General features: G+C 35.8%; 1 protein-coding gene across 12 annotated transcripts in view; it reads left to right on the forward strand.

The window, feature by feature from the left end:
- SPAG16 (sperm associated antigen 16) overlaps positions 1-22,119 on the forward strand; it is a 1,149,776-nt gene that overhangs the window by 125,529 nt on the left and 1,002,128 nt on the right. Inside the window, exon 10 of one of the 12 annotated variants that reach the window (XM_077155028.1) lies at positions 5,759-8,497. The exons of the other annotated variants lie outside the window; for them this stretch is intronic. Coding sequence (XP_077011143.1) covers positions 5,759-5,923 — 165 coding nt within the window. The 3' untranslated portion in view covers positions 5,924-8,497. Of the gene's footprint in view, positions 1-5,758; positions 8,498-22,119 lie in introns of those variants that run through there. 12 annotated transcript variants of the gene reach the window in all.

Genomic DNA, 22,119 nt, shown 5'->3' on the forward strand with positions numbered 1-22,119 from the left:
AATAAGTTGTTGGGATTTTGATTGGTATTGCATTGAATCTGTAGATCAATTTAGGTAGGATTGACATCTTAACTATATTTAGTCTTCCAATCCATGAACACGGTATGCCCTTCCATCTATTTAGGTCTTCTGGGATTTCTTTTAAGAGTTTTTTGTAGTTTTCTTTATATAGGTTTTTTGTCTCTTTAGTTAAATTTATTCCTAGGTATTTTATTCTTTTAGTTGCAATTGTAAATGGGATTCGTTTCTTGATTTCCCCCTCAGCTTGTTCATTACTAGTGTATAGAAATGCTACAGATTTTTGAATGTTGATCTTGTAACCTGCTACTTTGCTGTACTCATTTATTAGCTCTAGTAGTTCTGTTGTGGATTTCTCCGGGTTTTTGACGTATAGTATCATATCGCCTGCAAACAGTGATAGTTTTACTTCTTCCTTTCCAATTTTGATGCCTATATTTCTTTTTCTTGTCTAATTGCTCTGGCTAGAACCTCCAACACAATGTTGAATAATAGTGGTGATAGTGGACATTCTTGTCTTGTTCCTGATCTTAGGGGGAAAGTTTTCAATTTTTCCCCATTGAGGATGATATTAGCTGTGGGTTTTTCATATATTCCCTCTATCATTTTAAGGAAGTTCCCTTGTATTCCTATCCTTTGAAGTGTTTTCAGCAGGAAAGGATGTTGAATCTTGTCAAATGCCTTCTCTGCATCAATTGAGATGATCATGTGATTTTTCTGCTTTGATTTGTTGATATGGTATATTACATTAATTGATTTTCTTATGTTGAACCATCCTTGCATACCTGGGATGAATCCTACTTGGTCATGATGTATAATTCTTTTAATGTGTTGTTGGATACGATTTGCTAGAATTTTATTGAGGATTTTTGCATCTATATTCATTAGAGAGATTGGTCTGTAGTTTTCTTTTTTTGTAATATCTTTGCCTGGTTTGGGTATGAGGGTGATGTTGGCTTTGTAAAATGAATTAGGTAGTTTTCCCTCCACTTCAGTTTTTTTGAAGAGTTTGAGGAGAGTTGGTACTAATTCCTTCTGGAATGTTTGATAGAATTCACCTGTGAAGCTGCCTGGTCCTGGACTTTTCTTTTTAGGAAGCTTCTGAATGACTGATTCAATTTCTTTACTTGTGATTGGTTTGTTGAGGTCATCTATTTCTTCTTGAGTCAAAGTTGGTTGTTCATGTCTTTCCAGGAACCCATCCATTTCATCTAAATTGTTGTATTTATTAGCGTAAAGTTGTTCATAGTATCCTGTTATTACCTCCTTTATTTCTGTGAGGTCAGTGATTATGTCTCCTCTTCCATTTCTGATCTTATTTATTTGCATCCTCTCTCTTCTTCTTTTTGTCAATCTTGCTAAGGGCCCATCAATCTTATTGATTTTCTCATAGAACCAACTTGTGGTCTTATTGATTTTCTCTATTGTTTTCATGTTTTCAATTTCATTTATTTCTGCTCTAATCTTTGTTATTTCTTTCCTTTTGCTTGCTTTGGGATTCGTTTGCTGTTCTTTCTCCAGTTCTTCCAAGTGGACAGTTAATTCCTGCATTTTTGCCTTTTTTTCTTTTCTGATAAAGGCATTTAGGGCAATAAATTTCCCTCTTAGCACTGCCTTTGCTGCGTCCCATAAGTTTTGATATGTTGTGTTTTCATTTTCATTCGCCTCTAGGTATTTACTAGTTTCTCTTGCAATTTCTTCTTTGACCCACTCGTTATTTAAGAGTGTGTTGTTGAGCCTCCACATATTTGTGAATTTTCTGGCACTCCACCTATTATTGATTTCCAACTTCATTTCTTTATGATCCGAGAAAGTGTTGTGTATGATTTCAATCTTTTTAAATTTGTTAAGACTTGCTTTGTGACCCAGCATGTGGTCTATCTTTGAGAATGATCCATGAGCACTTGAAAAAAAGGTGTATCCTGCTGTTGTGGGCTGTAATGTCCTATAAATGTCTGTTGAGTCTAGCTCATTTATAGTAATATTCAGATTCTCTATTTCTTTATTGATCCTCTGTCTAAATGTTCTGTCCATTGATGAGAGTGGTGAATTGAAGTCTCCAACTATTATGGTATATGTGTCTATTTCCCTTTTCAGTGTTTGCAGTGTATTCCTCACGTATTTTGGGGCATTCTGGTTTGGTGCGTAAATATTTATGATTGTTATGTCTTCTTGTTTAATTGTTCCTTTTATTAGTAGATATTGTCCTTCTTTGACTCTTTTAACTGTTTTACATTTGAAGTCTAATTTGTTGGATATTAGTATAGCCACTCCTGCTCTTTTCTGGTTGTTATTTGCATGAAATATCTTTTCCCAACCTTTGACTTTCAACCTATGTTTATCTTTGGGTCTAAGATGTGTTTCCTGTAGACAGCATATAGAAGGATTCTGTTTTTTAATCCATTCTGCCAGTCTATGTCTTTTGATTGGGGAATTCAGTCCATTAACATTTAGTGTTATTACTGTTTGGATAATATTTTCCTCTACCATTTTACCTTTTGTATTATATATATCACATCTGACTTTCCTTCTTTCTACACTCTTCTCTATACCTCTCTCTTCTGTCTTTTCGTATCTGACTCTAGTGCTCCCTTTATTATTTCTTGCAGAGCTGGTCTCTTGGTCACAAATTCTCTCAGTGACTTTTTGTCTGAGAATGTTTTAATTTCTCCCTCATTTTTGAAGGACAATTTTGCTGGATATAGGAGTCTTGGTTGGCAGTTTTTCTCTTTTAGTAATTTAAATATATCATCCCACTGCCTTCTAGCTTCCATGTTTTCTGCTGAGAAATCTACACATAGTCTTATTGGGTTTCCCTTGTATGTGATGGATTGTTTTTCTCTTGCTGCTTTCAAGATCCTCTCTTTCTCTTTGACCTCTGACATTCTAATTAGTAAGTGTCTTGGAGAACACCTATTTGGGTCTAATCTCTTTGGGGTGCACTGCACTTCGTGGATCTGTAATTTTAGGTCTTTCATAAGAGTTGGGAAATTTTCAGTGATAATTTCTTCCATTGGTTTTTCTCCTCCTTTTCCCTTCTCTTCTCCTTCTGGGACACCCACAACACGTATATTTGTGCACTTCATATTGTCCTTCAGTTCCCTGATCCCCTTTTCAAATTTTTCCATTCTTTTCCTGATAGTTTCTGTTTCTTTTTGTAATTCAGATGTTCCGTCCTCCAAATCACTAATTCTATCTTCTGTCTCTTTAAATCTATCATTGTAGGTATCCATTGTTTTTTCCATCTTTTCTACTTTATCCTTCACTTCCATACGCTCTGTGATTCGTTTTTTTCAGTTTTTCTTTTTCTTCTTTTTGTTCAGCCCATGTCTTCTTCATGTCCTCCCTCAATTTATCGATTTCGTTTTTGAAGAGGTTTTCCATTTCTGTTCATATATTCAGCATTAGTTGTTTCAGCTCCTGTATCTCATTTGAACTATTGGTTTGTTCCTTTGACTGGGCCATATTTTCAATTTTCTGAGCGTGATCCGTTATCTTCTCCTGGCATCTGGGCATTTGGTCAGATTTCCCTGGGTGTTGGACCCAACAGGTTGAAAGATTTTACTGTGAAATCTCTGGGTTCTGTTTTTCTTATCCTTCCCAGTAGGTGGCGCTCGTGGCACACGTTTGTCTGCGGGTTCTACCAGTAAAAGGTGGTGTGGGTCCTTTAAGTTTGGAAAACTATCACCATGGGGGAGGTTCGCCAGCCAAGGTGGCTTGGAAGCGTGCCCGCTGGCCCGGGGGTCCAAATGCGGGGAGGGTCGCCAGCCGCCGCCGCCCAGGAGAGCACCCGACCGAATTTCCTAGTCAGTCCGGGGCGCCAAGCGTGGCGGGCGGGCGCCAGCCGCCACAGCCCGGGAGAGTGCACCGTTCCCAGCCGAACCGGGGAGTCACGTGTTTGGAAGGGATCCCCCGGTCACCGTTCTCCATGGTCTGGTGATTTCCGACCCAACTCTCTCAGTTGGTCCGGGTGCCCCGCGTAGTAGTGGCGCCAGCCGCCGCGGCCCGAGGGGACCGTCTGCCCAATTCTGTGTGCTGGCCTGGGAAGGAGGAAGGGAGGGACTCCGGCCGCTTGCCTTCCCGCCCGGGAAATCCCGCGCCCCTCGGCAATCTCATTGGAGCTGGTTCTCCCAGACAGTCAGCCGTTCCAGGATGGGGTATGCCGTCCTTTTGATCTCCGTTGTGGCTCCGGGAGCTGCTCTGTATCGTCTCCACTCCCCCAGTAGCTGTTCTGGAGGAGGAAAGGTGAGGGTGGCAAGGCTGTCAAGGCCGGTGGCGGGGAAGCCGGTGAAGGTGGAAGAGGGCACGGTGGTGGTTGGAGAGCCGCCGGAGCAGGAGGAGAAAGGGAAGGATAAAATGGCGAATGGAGTGCCGCTGGTGGAGAAGGGGAAAGAGGAGGGCTCGTTGGCGGCGGGAGCGCCGCCAGTGGAGAAAGAGCCATTCTGTTTTTATTTTCATTATTTTGTTTCTTCTACTGGCTCTGGGCTTATTTTTCTACTTTCTTGAGGTAAGAACTTAGATTATTGATTTGGGACATTTCCAATTTTCTAATGTAGGATGTAATGCTATAAATTGTCATCTCAGCACTGCTTGAGCTATATCCTACATATTTTAATGTGATGTGTTTTCATTTCCATTAACGTGTTTATATTTTCTCAATAATTTGAGACTGTCTCTTTGACCTATAGATTGTTTAGAAATATGCTGTTTAATTTCCAAGTGTTAAGAGATTTTCTTGTTTTCTTTTTGCTATGAATTTCTAATTTGATTCCAGTATGGTCAAAGAACACACTGCATCTCTTGTTGCTAGGTTGGTGGTCAGAAAATGCTAGCCCTAGGTTGCCTTCTTCTATTGTGTAAGAGGTAATAAGATGTCTTGCCATTATGCTATTCTTGGTGTCTCTAACCAGTGTGCTTTCTTCTGTCTACTTTTTAGAGTTTCTCTTTGGCTCTTTCTTGTACTGTTTCCCTGATTTATAGTTGTATTTGGCAAGGAAGAGCAAGGACAGATGAGTCTACACTATTTTGTCTGGACTGGAAAGTCACAAAATTTTGCTTTCTAATTTTAAATATTTAATCTACTTGTAGTTGTTTTTTTTTTTTAATGTGGATTGTAGCTGGAATCTAATTTTATCTTATTTCATGCAAGTAATGACTTTTCTCAGAACAGTTTATCAGTGTTTTCTTTTTTGCCTCAGTGGTCTTCAAGTACTAGCTCTTTTAATTAGTTTTTATGTATAAATATATGAGTTTGCTTCTGAACTCTCTTTTACCCTCTATTGATGAGTTTGTTTACTCCTGTGTCAGTAGCACACTTTTTAATTATTATGGATTTAAATAATTTTGAATATATTTTAGGGAAATTCCATCAACTTTGTTCTTATTTTCCTGAAGTAGTTTAGCTGTTCTTAGACATTTCTTTTTACCTATAAATTTTACAATAGGTTTTCCAAATTTTTAAAGAATATTCTTGGTAATTTTATTGGAAAAGTTTTGGGTTTGTTGATCAATGAGGCAATAGCTAGCATCTTTATATTAGATCTTTCAATGCATGAATGAACATGGTTTATCTCCCTATATATTTGAGTTTTCTTTAGTGTCTTTCAATCATATTTTTATAATTCTTCCATACATATCTTACTCATGTTTTTGTTGAATGTATTTCTAAGTGCCTTATAATTTTTGCTATTGTAAATGGTATCTTTTAAAATAAATAACTTGTCCCTTTGTTGACTCCAAGACCTCCTTTAGCAGAAATCAAGAAGGAGCCTATGAGCTCAGAGCAAGATCGGCCTTCAGTCCAGCTCCACATCTCCATCATCAGAAGTTAAAAGGAAACTCTCAAACTTGGACTAAGATCACACCTCTTCAGGACATCATTGACAGGGGACAGCAGAGTACCTGAGCAGTCAGAATAAGACCATCCATCTATAGCACATCATGCCTCTGGCAGCAGGAGACAAATGGGAGACCCTGAACACATGCACTGAACACATGCACTTGGCCTTTCTTCTCCCAGCCCTCTCTTTCCTGAATACTTACACTGTTTTCCATTTTCTTTTCAGTCTCAAGAATCCCAATCTCCCAGTTCATCATTTATTCTAGAACTCTAAGCTTCCCTACTTCAATTTTTCTGGCTCTACCTCTCCTTTTCCTTTCCTGACTCCTGAAATCTTTTCTCTCTAGTCTCTGGACTCAAGGTTAGTAACCAGCAAAATCTACATTTTCTACCTCTATCATGAATCTTCCCTTCACCTTCTGCACTAATAGAAATCTAGCTCTGCCCTGATGACAGTTTCAACTGCAGCCAGTGGAGTCTGGAAAATGTTTAACACCCAGCTCTTTGGGGAAAAACTAAAGCCCTTATTTGTAGTGTTTTCCAGTTACTGTGCTATCCTCATGGCCCTTAACTCTACAGTCTTACTTCACTGAATGTGGAGTTAGCAGTGATGTTTGTAGTCAGTTCTCCTGAGCCAATATGAGCCAGTCCCAATATATATGCCTACAGCATTCTGCTATGATGCTGTTCTCTCTTATACTCAACTCAACTATTAAATTGAACCTGAAGTGGGATAAGTGTCTCCTTTTGCTTTTCACTGCTGCCTTCAGTCCCATTTCTGCTACTTCTTCATCAGCACACGTTGCCTTGAATCTCATGAGATTTTACCACTTTTTAATGCAGGCACCTCTTCATAGCTCATTTTAAAAATATTAATCCCTGTGACATTGTCACTTTCTTAAAAATGATTTCTGCATTAAGTCTTGGTGATTGAAATATTCACATAGGTGATCTTCTTTCCAATGTTCTGGATTCAGTTTCTTGACAGCCTTTTTTCTAATGATCCTATTCTCCATGCATCCTCAGCCACTCACTTTTATGGTTGCTACTATGCCATGTTATTGCCAATAACTACCATAAATTTTCATTTCCTTTGCTGTTTGTTCCTTATCACCCAACATCTACATATTGAAAGTTCGTAGGACTCAGTTCTTGGTCTCTTCTTTTTGTAGTTATCCCTCCCTAGGTGATCTCACTCAGTATCATGGCTTTAAATTTGACTTATATATTACTGACTCCTTAATTTTTGTCTTCGGTTGGGATCTCTTCCCTGTTCCCCAGTTTTGTATATCTGATTGCCTACTTTACTTCTATGATTACATATAGATTCCCGATTAAAACTGCATCTCCTACAATTCTCTCCATCTTAATTAATGGAGGCCACATCCTTCCAGTGTCTTGGCCAAAAAACTTTCAAATAATCCTTGAGCTGTTTCTTTCTCTTGTGTCTCACATTTGTTGTGAAAGGAAATTGTTTTGTTTCTATCTTTCAAATATATCTGGACTTCCTTCCTGTCTTAGCAGGGATTTTTCTTGGACCAGGATGTTACTCACTGGTCCCAGCTGCTATCATCTCTAGCTTGGATTTTCACGGTAGTCTCCTAACTGTTCTCTCTGTTTCTGTCTTTGTCTCCTGTTACTCTCTTTTGAACACAAACACCCCTTAATATCCCGTTTAAGATCCTTTTAAAGCATAAGTCTTCCATAGCATTTTTCTGATGGAAACTTTTCAGTGGCTTTCTTATCTTACTCAGTTACGGATAAAGTCGTTATAGCTTCTGAGGCCCTACATCTGGCCCTTTTTTACATCTCTGACTTCATCTCTTGCTGCCCTCCACTTCCTTTATTCAGTTATAGCCGCGCTAGCTGCCTGCCTGTTTGTAGAAATACTCTAGGCATGCCCCTGCCTCCAGGCTTTTGTGTTTGATTTTACTTCTGCTGGGTTTCTTCCCTCAGATATCCCTCAGATATCCAAATTGCTCATCTTTACTCAAATATCTCCTTTTAGAGAAACCTTTCATGGCTAAACAATTTAAATTTTGCCTCTTGCTTCCTAGGCCTTCCTACATTTTTTTTCTCCGTACACATCTCATTACGTAATATATATCTTGAACTTATTAACTTGTTTATTGTGTTTCTTTTTTACTAGAATGCAAGCTCTATGAGAGCAGCAATACTCATCTGTTTTATTCACTAATCTATCCCCGGTGCCAAAAACATGAGTGGCAAATAGCATGCCATAAATATTTGTATTTCAATGAATGTGTAAATGAAAAATCTAAATTGTAGGAGTAATAAATAAATTGTTGCTCCTACAATTCATTACTCTAACTTGGTTTTAGATATAGTGACCTTGGTAAACTATTTCTATAATTTGGGTATAGATTCTTTTAGGTTTTCCATATAGATAATGATACAATGTTTGAACAATGATAGTTGTGATTTTAGTTTCTGAAACCTGGAAAAAATTTATTTCTGTTTCTTATTTTTATGCACTGTCTAAAGACCTCCAAAATATGGTCATGATTTTCAAGAGATGGCTTTCAATTTTTCCATGCAAAGAGTGATATCTTTTATTCTTGCTTTATTTACAATGCACAGTTATAAATCTTTGTTGGATATTTTTTATCAGGTTAAAAAAGTTCCATCCTTTCCATGTTTGCTACATGTTTTGTTTGAGTTTTATCAGAAATGGGTGTTAATTTTTTTACCATATAAATGAATGGTAAATTTTTAATTAGGAATGTGTATTAAGATTTTATTTGATCATGAATTGAGTGTTGAATTTTCTTTTACTCAGATGATCATATGATTTTTCTGTATTAATCTTCAAATTAGTAAATGACATTTAAGGATTTTCTAATGTAAACATTCTCTTTCATTCCTGGGAATAGAATTTGTTAATTCATCATTTGTTTCCCTATTTCTGTATCACTGGATCCAGTTCACTTGTTTTTAAAGGATGCTTGCTTCTATTTAATGAATAAAATTGGCCTATAATTTTACCTGTTGTATACTTTTTTATAATTTTGGTATTAATGTTATCCTAGTCTCATTGAATGCGTTGGGGAGTATTCTTTTTTGTCTATTCTTCAGAAGAGTTTTTACATTATGTAAAATATGTTGCTTAAATGTATTATAGAAATCTTCTGTAAAATTAGTATGAGTTTATGGGAACATTTTATATTATGTATTCAGTTTTTAAAACTATTATACTATTTTAGAGGTTATTTCTTCTTGAATCAAATTTGATCAGTGATAATGTTTATGAATCTGACCATTTTGTCCATTTCAGATTTACTAGTATAAAGGTATTCATCATATTTTTATTGTCTTTTTAATCTTTAATGGATATATATTTATATCCTTTTTTTATTTGGTATTTGTGATCCCTTCTCCTTTCCTTGTCTTTCCTCTGCCACCAATCCCATTGTCTCTCCACAGTCTGTCTGAAGCATACATGAATTTTACTGGTATTCTGGAGGATCCAACTTCTGAGTTTTATGATCCTCTATTATATGTGTTTTTGTCTTTCATTACTTTGTGCTTTCATTGTTATGCTCTCTTTCGGCTTGTGGTCTTTGGGTTTATTCTTTATTTTTTTTCCAACTTCTTAATTTGGATGCTTAACTCATTAATTTTCACTTTTCACTACTCTAATATAAGCATTTAATATTATACATTTCCCCTTAAATACTGTATACCAGTATCTCACAGGTGTTTATATGTTGAAATTTTATTTTATTATTGTTCAGTTTTAAGTATTTTAAGATTTCCATTTTAATTTCTTCTTTACTTCATGAGTTATTTAGAGTGTACTTTAAAATGTATAAATGCATTTATTTTGTTTTTTTGTTTGTTTGCTATTTATTTCTAACTGAAATAAATCATGGTCAGAGATATTAGTTTGTAAGATACCAGTTCTTGAAATTTAATGGAACTTGCTATGGAAGAGAAAGCTAGTTTCCCACTGTTTTGGTTTGCTACCTTCCGGAATGCAACACACCAGATACAGAATGGCTTTTAAAAAAGGGGAATTTAATAAATTGCTAGTTTACAATTCTAAGGCTGAGAAAATGTCCCAATTAAAGCAAGTCTATAAAAATGTCTGAATTAAGTCACCAACAAGAAGTTACCTTCACTCAAGAAAAGCTGATGAAGTTCAGGGTTTCTCTCTCAACTGGAAAGGCACATGGCAGACATGATGATGTCTGCTAACTCTCTTTCCAGGCCTTTTGCTTCATGAAGCTACCCCAGGGGCATAGTCTTTCTTCATCTTCAAGGGTTCTGGTTGCATGGGCTCTGGCTCTCATCATTCTAAAAAGGAACTCTCTCCAAAATGTTACCTCTTTTAAAGGATACCAGTAAATCAAGACCCATATGGAATGGGTGGAGTCACATATCCCTCTATTCAAAAGTTAATACCCACAATTGGGCAAGTCACATCTCTGTGGGTATAATCTAATCAAGTCTCCAAAATACAGGGATGAACAGGCTTCAAAAGAAATCGTTGTTCCCACACAATTGGATTAGGATTAAAGCATGGCTTTCCTAGGGCACATAATCCTTTCAAACCAGCATACCACCACAATGTGTTTTTCTTTATTTTCATTGTTTTCGTGATTTAGCTCGGCACATAGTCAGACACTATATTCTCAGAATCCTTTATACCTAGATGTGACCATGATACAGTATTTTGTCAGTGGACTATGTGGTTAATTTCTGTGTGCCTGTGGAGATACTTTTCAAAAGTGTTTACTCTATCGTCTCATTTTCAAGTAAGGAAACTACTTTCTTGCCATTGACTTGGGCCATGTGACTTGTTTTGGCCAGTATTATCTTAAGAAATGCAATACAGCAGAGGTTGTGTTGTACTTTCACATTAGGGTTTGCTCTCTTACATTTCTGCCATGGACATGAAAATATACCTCAGCTAGTCTGAGTCCTGATGAAATGCAAGAGAATCAGGGCTGCCATAAGTGGACCTAATCCTTATAGCCGACCACCATCTTATCTAACATTGCGTAAAAATAAATGCTTATTTTTGGGCTGCATGAGATATTGTGGTTGCCTTATTATATAACACTAACTAACTGACACAGTGCCACTTCCATGGTCAGGCCTTAAAGAAGCATTATGCTTGGTACTTCTTCATGCTCTTTTCCTTCAAATTGGTATGGAATCAGGATGTGTTTCTAACCCATCTTTGACCATACAGAGCAGGCCAGTGCCTTTAACGATGAATGAACAACCAATGGAAGGACTCTTGATCTATGGTGATCAGCTGCACATCAAATTTACTCAATTACCTTAAGAGAATTACTTGGGAAAAGATTATTTCTATTTTTTAAAGCCACCTATTTTGAGGTCTCTTTGCTTTTAGCAGCTTAACTTTTATCCTGATACTATAAGTACTTTGCCTTCTAGTGCTGCTCCATTTTTGTAAATGTTTGTGCTTGAGAATAATATGTATTTTCTAATTTGGGGTTCTAGAATTCCATTTGCAGCCAATATAGTTTGATTTTGCATGATTTAGATCTTCTATTTGTTTGTCAATAATTGAGTGAGTTGATGGATTCATCAGATTTCACTACAGTTTCATGAATTTTTGCATTATGCATTTTGAAGCAATTTTGTTAGGTGTGCATAAATTTAAAATTGTTACATCAATAAGGTGAATTGAAACATTTGCCATTTTCTGATAGCTTTTTGTTCTAGTAATGCTTTGTCTTGTGGTCTATTTTGTCTGCTTTAAGGCAACTGCCTTACCTGTCTTTGATTAGTATTCACCTTGATGTCTTAGCTTGCCTGAGCTGCTATAACCAAGACCATACAATGGGTTGGGTGAAACAACAAGAATTTGTGGGCTCACAGTTTTAGAGGCTAAAAGTCCAAACTCAAGATATTGGGTAAGGCTATGCTTTCTCTCACAGACAGTAGTGTTCTTCTGATGGCAGTCTTCTGTCATATTTTGATGTCTATGGTCTACTGTATCTTTCTCTAGTTTCTGGCTTCTCTTTATAAGGCCTCCAGTAATCCAGATTAAGACCCACACTGATACAGTTGGCCACAACTAAATAGAATCTTCTAAGACCTTATTTACAAATGAGCCCATTTAAAAATACTGTTTAGAAATAGGTTGACATTGATGTTTTGAATTGATTAAGTTGGATTTTAATTATGTGTCCAAGTGGAGGTCAGGTGTGACACAAAGGTCATAAAGCATGAGAGAGTTGTGCCATGAGGGTTCTATGGGAAGTAGGATCAGCTCAGGTGGCTCAACCGTCAGTTAGGGAGTGCAGAGACAGAACAAGAAGGACCCAGGTGTTTGTGCCTTTATTGTGGCACAGGGATGGAAGTCAGATTTTCATAAGAGTCAAGAATTGGTTAGTTTAAAGCAAATGTATTTGAAAAGGGAAAGGGAGTGGGAGTCCAAGGTTGGTGAGATAGTTATCTTATCATTTGGGACTAGCTGTGGATTTTAGTTGAGGTTTGTGGGTAGTGTGCGTAGGGGCTGCAGATATGGATTTGGGTTCTGGGGTAGTTTATGCCCCAGGGTTGGAAAGTTGTTCAACAACGAGGCCAAAGGTCAGCGTTGAGGGCTAGAGGCTTAGCCAAGGTGAGATGGATGACTAGGCAGCACACAAAAATTTTGCTAACGACCATCAGAAACATGAATTAAAATTGAGAATATGTCTTTTGTTGAGGTACATGAATTAATCTACCACACATAGCATATATTTTTTTATCCTTTTGTTTCCAGTATTTCTGTGATGATATGCTTAGTTCTCACCATTAGTAAGTAGCCTATTACTGGCAATCTCTTTGATTTGTTGATGATTTTGCCCGAGTTTGTTTAAAGTTTTACAATTACATTGATTATAGGTATGGATGGAGTTGCTTTTACTATCTTATTTTTTGCTTTGTTTATCTTGTCTTTTTATTTCTCTTTCCTGTTTGATTTTTTCCTTCTCTGATTTTATTTTCACTGTTTGATTTTTCCACCATGTGTTTTTTCTTTTAATGTTTACCCTTGAAAATTTAGCATACATATGGAATACAATCTAAAATTAATTACTAGACTAATACAAAGACCTTTAAACCATTTATCTCTAATTAAAATCATGCTAATTATACTGCAATTTTTGTTGTAGTTTTAGCATTACAATCTTGTTATTATTGTTATTTTTTTAAAAGAGAATTTATTTTTAAAGACAAAGCATGTTTAGACTTATCCCCACATTTATTAATTTCATATTTCTGATTGCTCTTCCTATCTTCTTCTTTGAGGTCCAGCAGTTTCACTTTGATTTAGGTGTAATATTTTTCATTTATCTGATGAAATATATTACAATCCTGTATTTGGACACCATGTATTTTATGAATTTTTAAAGTTCTACTCATGTAAATATTGGCTTTCCTACTTTTAAAAATTTGCTCCTTCTAGAACTGCAATTAGATATAAGATACATTGTCTTTCTCTGACTTCCATGTTTCTTAACCTTTCATATTTTCTATATGCTCATCCCCATGTGCTGCATTCTTAAACATTTCTTCATTCTTATCTTCCATTTCACCAAGTATCAATTTATAAAAGTTGAATCTTCTTTTTATTCTGTTTTAATTTTTATTAGAGAACTTGTAGGTTTTCAGAAAAATCATGCATAAAATACATAGTTCCCATATGTTACTCTGATTACATCTTCCATTATTATGGTACATTTGTAAAAATTTCTGAAAGAACACTTTTGTAATTGTACTATTCAATATAGTCCTTAGATTGCATTACGTTCACTGTGTTGTACAGGCCTATGTTTTGTGTGTGAGTTTGAAAGTTTTATTCTAGTAATACATATTACAAGCTAAAATTTCCTTTCCTAGCTATATTTGGATTCAGTGCTGTTAATTACACAATGTTGTACCATCACCACCATCAGTTACCAAAACTTTTCCATCAATACAAATAGAAACTTGGTACAATTTAAGTGTTAATGCCCCTTTCCCTATTTTTGGTTCCTGGTAACCTATGCTTTAGTTTCTGACTCAATGAATTTGCTTATTCTAATTATTTCATATTAGTGAGACCATACAGTATTTGTCATTTTGTGTCTGGCTTATTTCGCTCAGCATGTCTTCATCCACATTGTTGCATATATCAGAACTTAATTCCTTTTTACAGCTGAATACTATTCCATTATATGTATGTACCAGATTTTGTTAATCTATTCATTGATGTGTGTACACTTGGGTTGCTTCCATCTTTTGGTGACAGTGAATAATGCTGCTGTGAACATTAGTGTGAAAATATCTGTTCACATCCTTGCTTTCATTTCTTTGGGGGTTTGTAGCTAGAAGTGGGATTGCTGGGACATAGGTAATTTTATCCTTCAACTTTCTGAGGAACTGCCAGTGGCTACACCATTTTACATTCCTACCACCAATGAATGTATGTTCCACATTTTCAAATTTATTGAGACTTCTTTTGTGACCTAACATATGGTCTGTCCTTGAGAATGATCCATGTGCCTTTCAGAACAGTGCATATGCTGCTGCTGTTAGGTGCAGTATTCTATATCTATTGGTTCTGTCTGGTTGTTTTAGAGTATCATTCAAGCCTTTTATTTCCTTATTGTTTTTCTGTCTGGGTATTCTATCTGTTATTGAAAGTGGCATAATGAAGTCTTCTGCTATTAATGTAGAACCATGTATTACTCCCTTTGATTCTGTCACTATTTGCATCATATATTTTGTGGGTCTCTTTTTAGGTTTATATATATTTATAATTGTTATGTCTTATTGAATTGACCCCTTTAACTGCATTTAATGATTTTCTTTGTCCCTTGTAACAGTTTTCAGCTTGAAGCCTATTTCACTTTATATTAGTATAGCTATCCCAGCTTTCTGTTGGTTTCTTCTTACGTGGTATAATTTTTTTCTCATCCTTTGATGTTAAAATCTGCTTATGTCTTTGAATTTAAGGTGAGTCTTTTGTGAACAGCATATAGTTGCATAGTTTTTTTTCAAATCCTTTCTGCACATCTTTGCCTTTTGATAGGAGAGTTTAATCCATTTACATTTATGGTGACTACTAATAATAGAAGATTTTTGTATGCCTTTTTGCTATTTAGACTTTGCCACTCACATCATTTTTATCCCTTGATTCTTCTGTTAATGCCTACTTTCATATTTATTTGATTTTTTTGTGCTTTGCCATATTCAGATCCCTCTCATTTCTTTCTGACTATATTTTACTTATCGTTACCCAGGGTTTAAAATTTAACCTCCCAAATATATAACAATTATTTTTCATTTGATACCAACTTAACTTCTGTAGTGTATATACATTGTTCCTAACCCCTCCATCTCCCCACATTTTGTTGTTCTATTTAAAAATTATGCCTTTTTTACATTGTATGTACACAACGATAAATTTATCATACTTTTTATGATTTTAGTTTTAGCATTTGTAAGAAATAAGAAGTATAATTACATACTAAAAAAAAAAAACCACCATAGATCAATACTGGCATTTATAATTATTCAAATGGATACTGTTACCAGAAGACTCTATTTCTTTATGTTGCTTTGAACCACTGTCTAGTTTCTCTTTCCTTCAATCTGTTTTTTCTTTTTTTAGCATGGGCAGGCACCCGGACTTGAACCTGGGTCTCTGGCATGGCAGGCAAGAACTCTGCCTGCTGAGCCACCATGGCCCACACTTTTCCTTTCAATCTGAAGAACTCTCTTTAGCATTGCTTTTCAGACAAATGTAGTGGTAATATACTTCCTCAGCTTTTGTTTATTTGGAAATGTCTTAATTTCTCCTTCATTTTTGAGAGGCAGTCTTGCTGGATGCAAAATTACAGTTTGGCGATTGTCTTCTTTGAGCACTACTGTTGATTCTTTGTCTCCATGGTTTCTGATGAGAAATAAGTACTAAATCTAATTGGAACTCTCTTGTATATAACATGTTGCTTTTCTCTTGCAGCTTTCAGAATTTTCTCCTGTCCTTTGCATTTGAAAGTTTGTCCACAGTGGTTTTGGTATATTTCTCTTCAGTTTTATCCTGTTTGGTGTTTAGTGGGGTTCTTGGTTATGCATATTCAGATCTTTTGCCAAATTTGGTAACTTTTCTGTCATTATTTATTTGAATATTCCTTCTTTCTCTCCTCCTTCTCCCATAATATGTATATTGGCACACTTGATGGGTCCTGCATGTCTCTCGGGCTATTTTCACTTTTTCTAATTCCCTTTTCCTCTGCATTTCAAGTGTCTTGTTTTCAAGTTAACTGATTCTTTTTTTTTTTTTTTTTAAAGTCCACCAACTCTTTACAATTCCAATTTTTTTTTTATTTTTTGCATGGGCAGGCACCAGGAATTGAACCTGGGTCTCCGGCATGGCAGGCGAGAATTCTGCCACTGAGCCACCGTCGCACTGCCCCTGATTCTTTCTTATGTCAGCTCCAATCTACTATTGAAACCCTTCTGGAAATTTTTCAATTTAATTTATTATGACTTCATCTCCAGTAGTTCTGTTTGGTTCCTTATAAAAATTTCTATTTCTTTATTGAAATTCTTATATTATTCTTTAATTATTTATCTGATATCCTTTAGTTCTTTCTCTGTATTCTTTCATCTCCTTGAGCATATTGAGGATCATTTTAAAATTCTTTGGTATATCTACAGTCTGATCTTTTTTGCTGATGTTTTCTGGATTTTATCCACTTCCTTTGAATGAGTCAGCACAAGCCATTTCATAGTGGCCAAAGAAGCATGCAAGGAGATTGCTGTGTTGTACATTGATGTGGGAGAGGCCATGGGGACCCTCTGAAGCTATGCTAGGAGCTAGGACTTATCCTGAGGTACTCCCTTTGGTTTCTTCTGAAGGGTATTTGTGCCTGGAAAGATAATTTTTTAGTCTATGATGAATGGATTGAAGTGCAACAGGACTTGACCTAGCAATACCAGGTAGGGGAAAAATGTTCCTATCTAGGGAAGAGATGGACACAGGTTGGCTAGGAAAGTAGCAGTATAATGATGGAGAAGAGTTGACAGATTTGGTACTTAAGAGGCAAATAAGTTTTGGTGGTTGATTGCTTATGTAGTGTGTGCGCATGTGTGAAAAAACTCCAAACGTTTTCGGCTTGAACAGCAGGATTGACAGTGTTCTTTTTCTTTGGAATAAAAGACCCAGGAAGAGGGGAAGGATTTGAAGAAAGAATTTTTATTTGGTTTGTGACATGTTCAATTTTGGATTTCTATGGGGCATCCAAATGGAGCTACCTAGTTGATTATAGTACATATGGGACTGGAATTCAGTATATTAGAGCAACTGACTTCATGGTCTCTGTGGTATGTAGGAAATTAAGGTTCTCCAGTTACTGTGGCAGGGCCTGGTTTCAGTTTAGGGAGGAATGTGAAAGCAGTGCTTTGTGGAGACATTGAGGGGCATTTGTTAGCCATAAAATAGTTGGCATGAGCTTTGAGTGAGGAGGTTTTATTGGAAGAGGAATGAAGCATGGAGTGGTATGAAGATGAGATGATGACCAGAAGTACATATCTTGAGTTAACCTGACTGAGCAGGATAGTACACATAATGAGTGTGATGGCCTGGAATTGCCAAAAACACGACCAGAATCTTCTTGCTGGATGGAGGCTTGGGAGAAACTTTTAGCCTTCTCAGGAGCCTGGGAGATTATATTTCCAAAGTCCTGGTCTGTGATAGAGGGGGAGACATCAGTTGCAGTATATTTCTGTCACACACAGATTGTCTGTGAGTTACAGGCTTCTGTTTATATAGGCTCCTAGAGTGTGTGTGACAGGGCTCAGGGGTAGAGTTCCAGTAGTTGTAAGACTCCTTTCTAAGAGCCACAAGTAGTCACAGACCAATAGTGTTACTGGAATACTATATTAGCTTTAACCCTAGACTCCTAGCCCACCCAGTGTCTGTGGGACTAGTCTTGGTGGTGTGAGCATGGCATGTCACAATACTTCGTGTTATAGGCAGTATTACTTAATATATTTTTCATTCCACAGCACTTGGATAAAATATTTCTTATGGCTTACTGAGAAATGGACAAGGTTTTTTTTCACTGATGTAGACCTGTCCTTGGGCATTTATAGCCTCAAACCTCACCTAGTTAGTGCCCTGGGGCTAAAGTGGAGCAACATTTTAGGCACCTCCATAACCCATTAGTGGCAAACTGACCAGGAAACTCTGCTTTGGGAGGATGCAAAGATTAATTAGGTGTCATATCTGTAATCAGAGTGCTTGGTCTTTTAGGGGAGGGGAAATATCTTGGTTAAAAAATGGTTTGTAAGATGATAATGAGGTGATGAATTCCAGAAAAAAATGTTACCATAGTTATGTGAGTATTAAGAGAAGGAAAAGATATCCCTAGTATTTCTGAAGTTCTTAGAAGATAACCTTCCCTTCTTATACCACTTTGAGTTCATTAAACAGACACATAGGGCCCATGAGTAATGTCACATCCACAGCATTTCTGATTTTGGGTCAGGGCTGTTGGAAATATTTAAAGCAATTTGATACAATTATTTTATTATTAATTTTATGCCCTATTTATCAGACATGACATCAGTCTCCAAGATAAAATTTTTGTTTCTTGGATTTTTTCAAGTAGTGCTCACTTCTATTTTAAATTACTAAAATAACTGAGAGGAAAGAATTCAAGTGGGAATTACAATTCTTTATAAATGCCATTCTGTGAAAGTTAAATGTAACATTTTTAAGGTGATATTAACAGAGGGAAATGGCACAGTGATCTGCAGGAAGTACATTATGTTTTGTTTCTCTAAAATTAATTTACTGTATGAGGCAGGGCTGTCCTGTGAACTATCACTGAGCATAGAAAGGAAAGAAGTAATATTTAATTAGTTTGTACCATGTGTCAGGAACTGTACTGGGTGCTTACCTTACATTATATCATTTTAATTTGTGAACAATAATTTCTGTTCTTGAAATAAACTCTCTTATGAAGACTATGAAACTTAGTTGGAAATATACATATTTAAGTTATCGTTCCCACAAGTGTGTGGATGATTATTTCATTTAATCATATACTATATTATGTAATATATTTATGCATGCATATGTGTCCATATTTAACTAGTTTCATAGGCAAATTTATACATGTAGCTATAGCATTAGTTATATTATAAAATATGGGTAGTGCATATTTGTACATTATATACACTATTAAATACACATAGATATATGTGTATATAATTATATATCTGTATCATTTATATCTAAATCTGTATCTATGTCTGTATATCTATAACAAATATAGACACATGTGCACTACTATAGCACAAGCATCTTGCTTTGTTGCCAGAAACTAGAGTCTGTAAAAGAATTCCCAGCTCATTTAGATGCCTTTCAAGTTTGCTGTTCTGCTGGATATATAGGTCATCTACTGTTGAATACTTTTTGAATGCTCTACTTGCACATGGTTTAAAAAATTCAAATTATCCAGAAGGGCTTACTATGGAAAATAACTATCCTAACCCATCCTCTACCTCAAACTTTACAACTGAGAGGCAACTATCTTTAAACGTTTGTGTTTGTGCTTCTTTTTGTAGCTATCAACTATTTTTTAATAATATTCCTGAATTTTATTTCTTGATTTGTCAACTTTATGTATTTTTTGACTTTTTGCCATGTTGATTGACAATTTAGGTCTTTTATGCTTTTAACCTTCTCGTCCCTTTCCTGATATAAATTTATCACTATCTTTATTTTCTCCATTGTTAATAAAGTAAAATATTCAATAGTAACTAATGTATTTAAACCTTTATATTTTGATTTATGAACTATAAGATAGTCTGTTGTCTTTCTTTTATAAGATTATGCTATTAGGATTTTTCTCATTCCTTTCTCTTTCATTCTTCCTTCCGCTGTACTTTTACATTTATCCAGATTGGTAAATTTATATTCTAATCAGTAACCATATTTAAATATTTCATGCTTTGCCTATAGCTTGTTTACAAAATTTGAAAACTAATAAACTCTGATTTTCTATACTATGGTTGATCTTTTCCTCCCGAGCCAAGTAGTGTGCTATGAATACAATTTTTTCCCTCTATGTCAAAACTTTGGTATTACTCTAAAAAGAATGTCCACAGATAGGTAGTATCCTGTTTCTAGACTCCATTTGTTACTCAAGATTGAGCCAATTTTAGTTTAGTTTTTTTTTTTTTTTTTGTATATGTAGCATGCTATTTTTTGATATGGATTTTTCAGTCAAATGTGTAATTACTTTCTTCGTTTCTTATTGGAAGAAGAAACATGTGTTTTCTTTTTGGTACTAATGCTTAATGCATGGAGTCTATTACAGTCCTTATCTTGAACTCCACTAAGATTTGGTTGTTTTATACTTCGACACCGACTTTCCTGTGTAGCTTTTTATTTTCCTTAAATTTCTCTTTGACTTTATATTTCCCTATGCTCTGTTCCTTTATCATGTCTTAAAGGTTTTCCATATTCTCTTTGATAATCTCTATTTAATGAATTCCCACCCCCTTCCCTTGCCTCCACATTTCCCTGGAGATTTCCCTTCCAGAGTTTTCTGTTTTTCAGCATTATCCAAAGCAGTTACTTTGCAGACCTATTGCCCAGATGTCATCCTGACACTTTCATTCACTGATTCCTTGGTATATACAATTTGTTTAGTTTTTACTAGATTTCCCTTTCATTTTGCTAATATACTTTCCTAAGTAACTTCCTAAGAAAATATTCAATTTATGCTTAACCTAAATTTTGGCCAAGGTATAATTTTAGCTTAAACATTCTTTTGCTCAGAACATTAGGACACTGAATGCATTGATCTGTCCTCGTTTAGCATCTAGTGCTGCTAATAGCATCAGAAGCCAATCTGAAATTTAATTGTGTTAAGTATAGGTGCTAATCCCTTTCTGTTTGAGTTGCTGATCATTTAGTAGGTGATTTGAAAAAGTGTAGAATCAAATGTCTCAGACGGATTATATATTTTTATCAGTTCTCTTATTTTGTAACTCAGTTATTAGCTGGTCCTCCTGGATTAATTTTCGGTTTCACTTTTAGTTTCACACGTATCTCATACCCTACATATCTACTGAACATTTTTTTGTTGTTTTTTTTTCTTTTTTTTTTTTTATTAATTAACGGAAAAAAAGAAATTAACCCAACATTTAGAAATCATACCATTCTACATATGCAATCAGTAATTCTTAACATCATCACATAGGTGCATGATCATCGTTTCTTAGTACATTTGCATCGGTTTAGAAGAACTAGCAACACAAGCGAAAAAGATATAGAATGTTAATATAGAGAAAAAAATAAAAGTAATAATAGTAAGAACAAAACAAAACAAAACAAAACAAAAACCTATAGCTCGGATGCAGCTTCATTCAGTGTTTTAACATGATTACTTTACAATTAGGTATTATTGTGCTGTCCATTTTTGAGTTTTTGTATCTAGTCCTGTTGCACAGTCTGTATCCCATCAGCTCCAATTAGCCATTGTCTTACCCTGTTTCTAACTCCTGCTGAACTCTGTTACCAATGACATATTCCAAGTTTATTCTCGAATGTCGATTCACATCATTGGGACCATACAGTATTTGTCTTTTAGTTTTTGGCTAGTCTCACTCAGCATAATGTTCTCTAGGTCCATCCATGTTATTACATGCTTCATAAGTTTATCCTGTCTTAAAGCTGCATAATATTCCATCATATGTATATACCACAGTTTGTTTAGCCACTCGTCTGTTGATGGACATTTTGGCTGTTTCCATCTCGTTGCAATTGTAAATAATGCGGCTATAAACATTGGTGTGCAAATGTCCGTTTGAGTTTTTGCCCTTAATTCCTTTGAGTAGATTCCTAGCAATGGTATTGCTGGGCCATATGGCAATTCTATATTCAGCTTTTTGAGGAACCGCCAAACTGCCTTCCACAGTGGTTGCACCATTTGACATTCCCACCAACAGTGGATAAGTGTGCCTGTTTCTCCGCATCCTCTCCAGCACTTGTCATTTTCTGTTTTGTTGATAATGGCCATTCTGGTGGGTGTGAGATGATATCTCATTGTGGTTTTGATTTGCATTTCTCTAATGGCCAGGGACATTGAGCATCTCTTCATGTGCCTTTTGGCAATATGTATTTCCTCCTCTGAGAGGTGTCTATTCAAGTCTTTTCCCATTTTGTAATTGGGTTGGCTGTCTTTTTGTTGTTGAGTTGAACAATCTCTTTATAAATT

The sequence above is a fragment of the Tamandua tetradactyla genome, chromosome 3 (assembly GCF_023851605.1).
Source record: "Tamandua tetradactyla isolate mTamTet1 chromosome 3, mTamTet1.pri, whole genome shotgun sequence".
Classification (NCBI taxonomy): domain Eukaryota; kingdom Metazoa; phylum Chordata; class Mammalia; order Pilosa; family Myrmecophagidae; genus Tamandua; species Tamandua tetradactyla.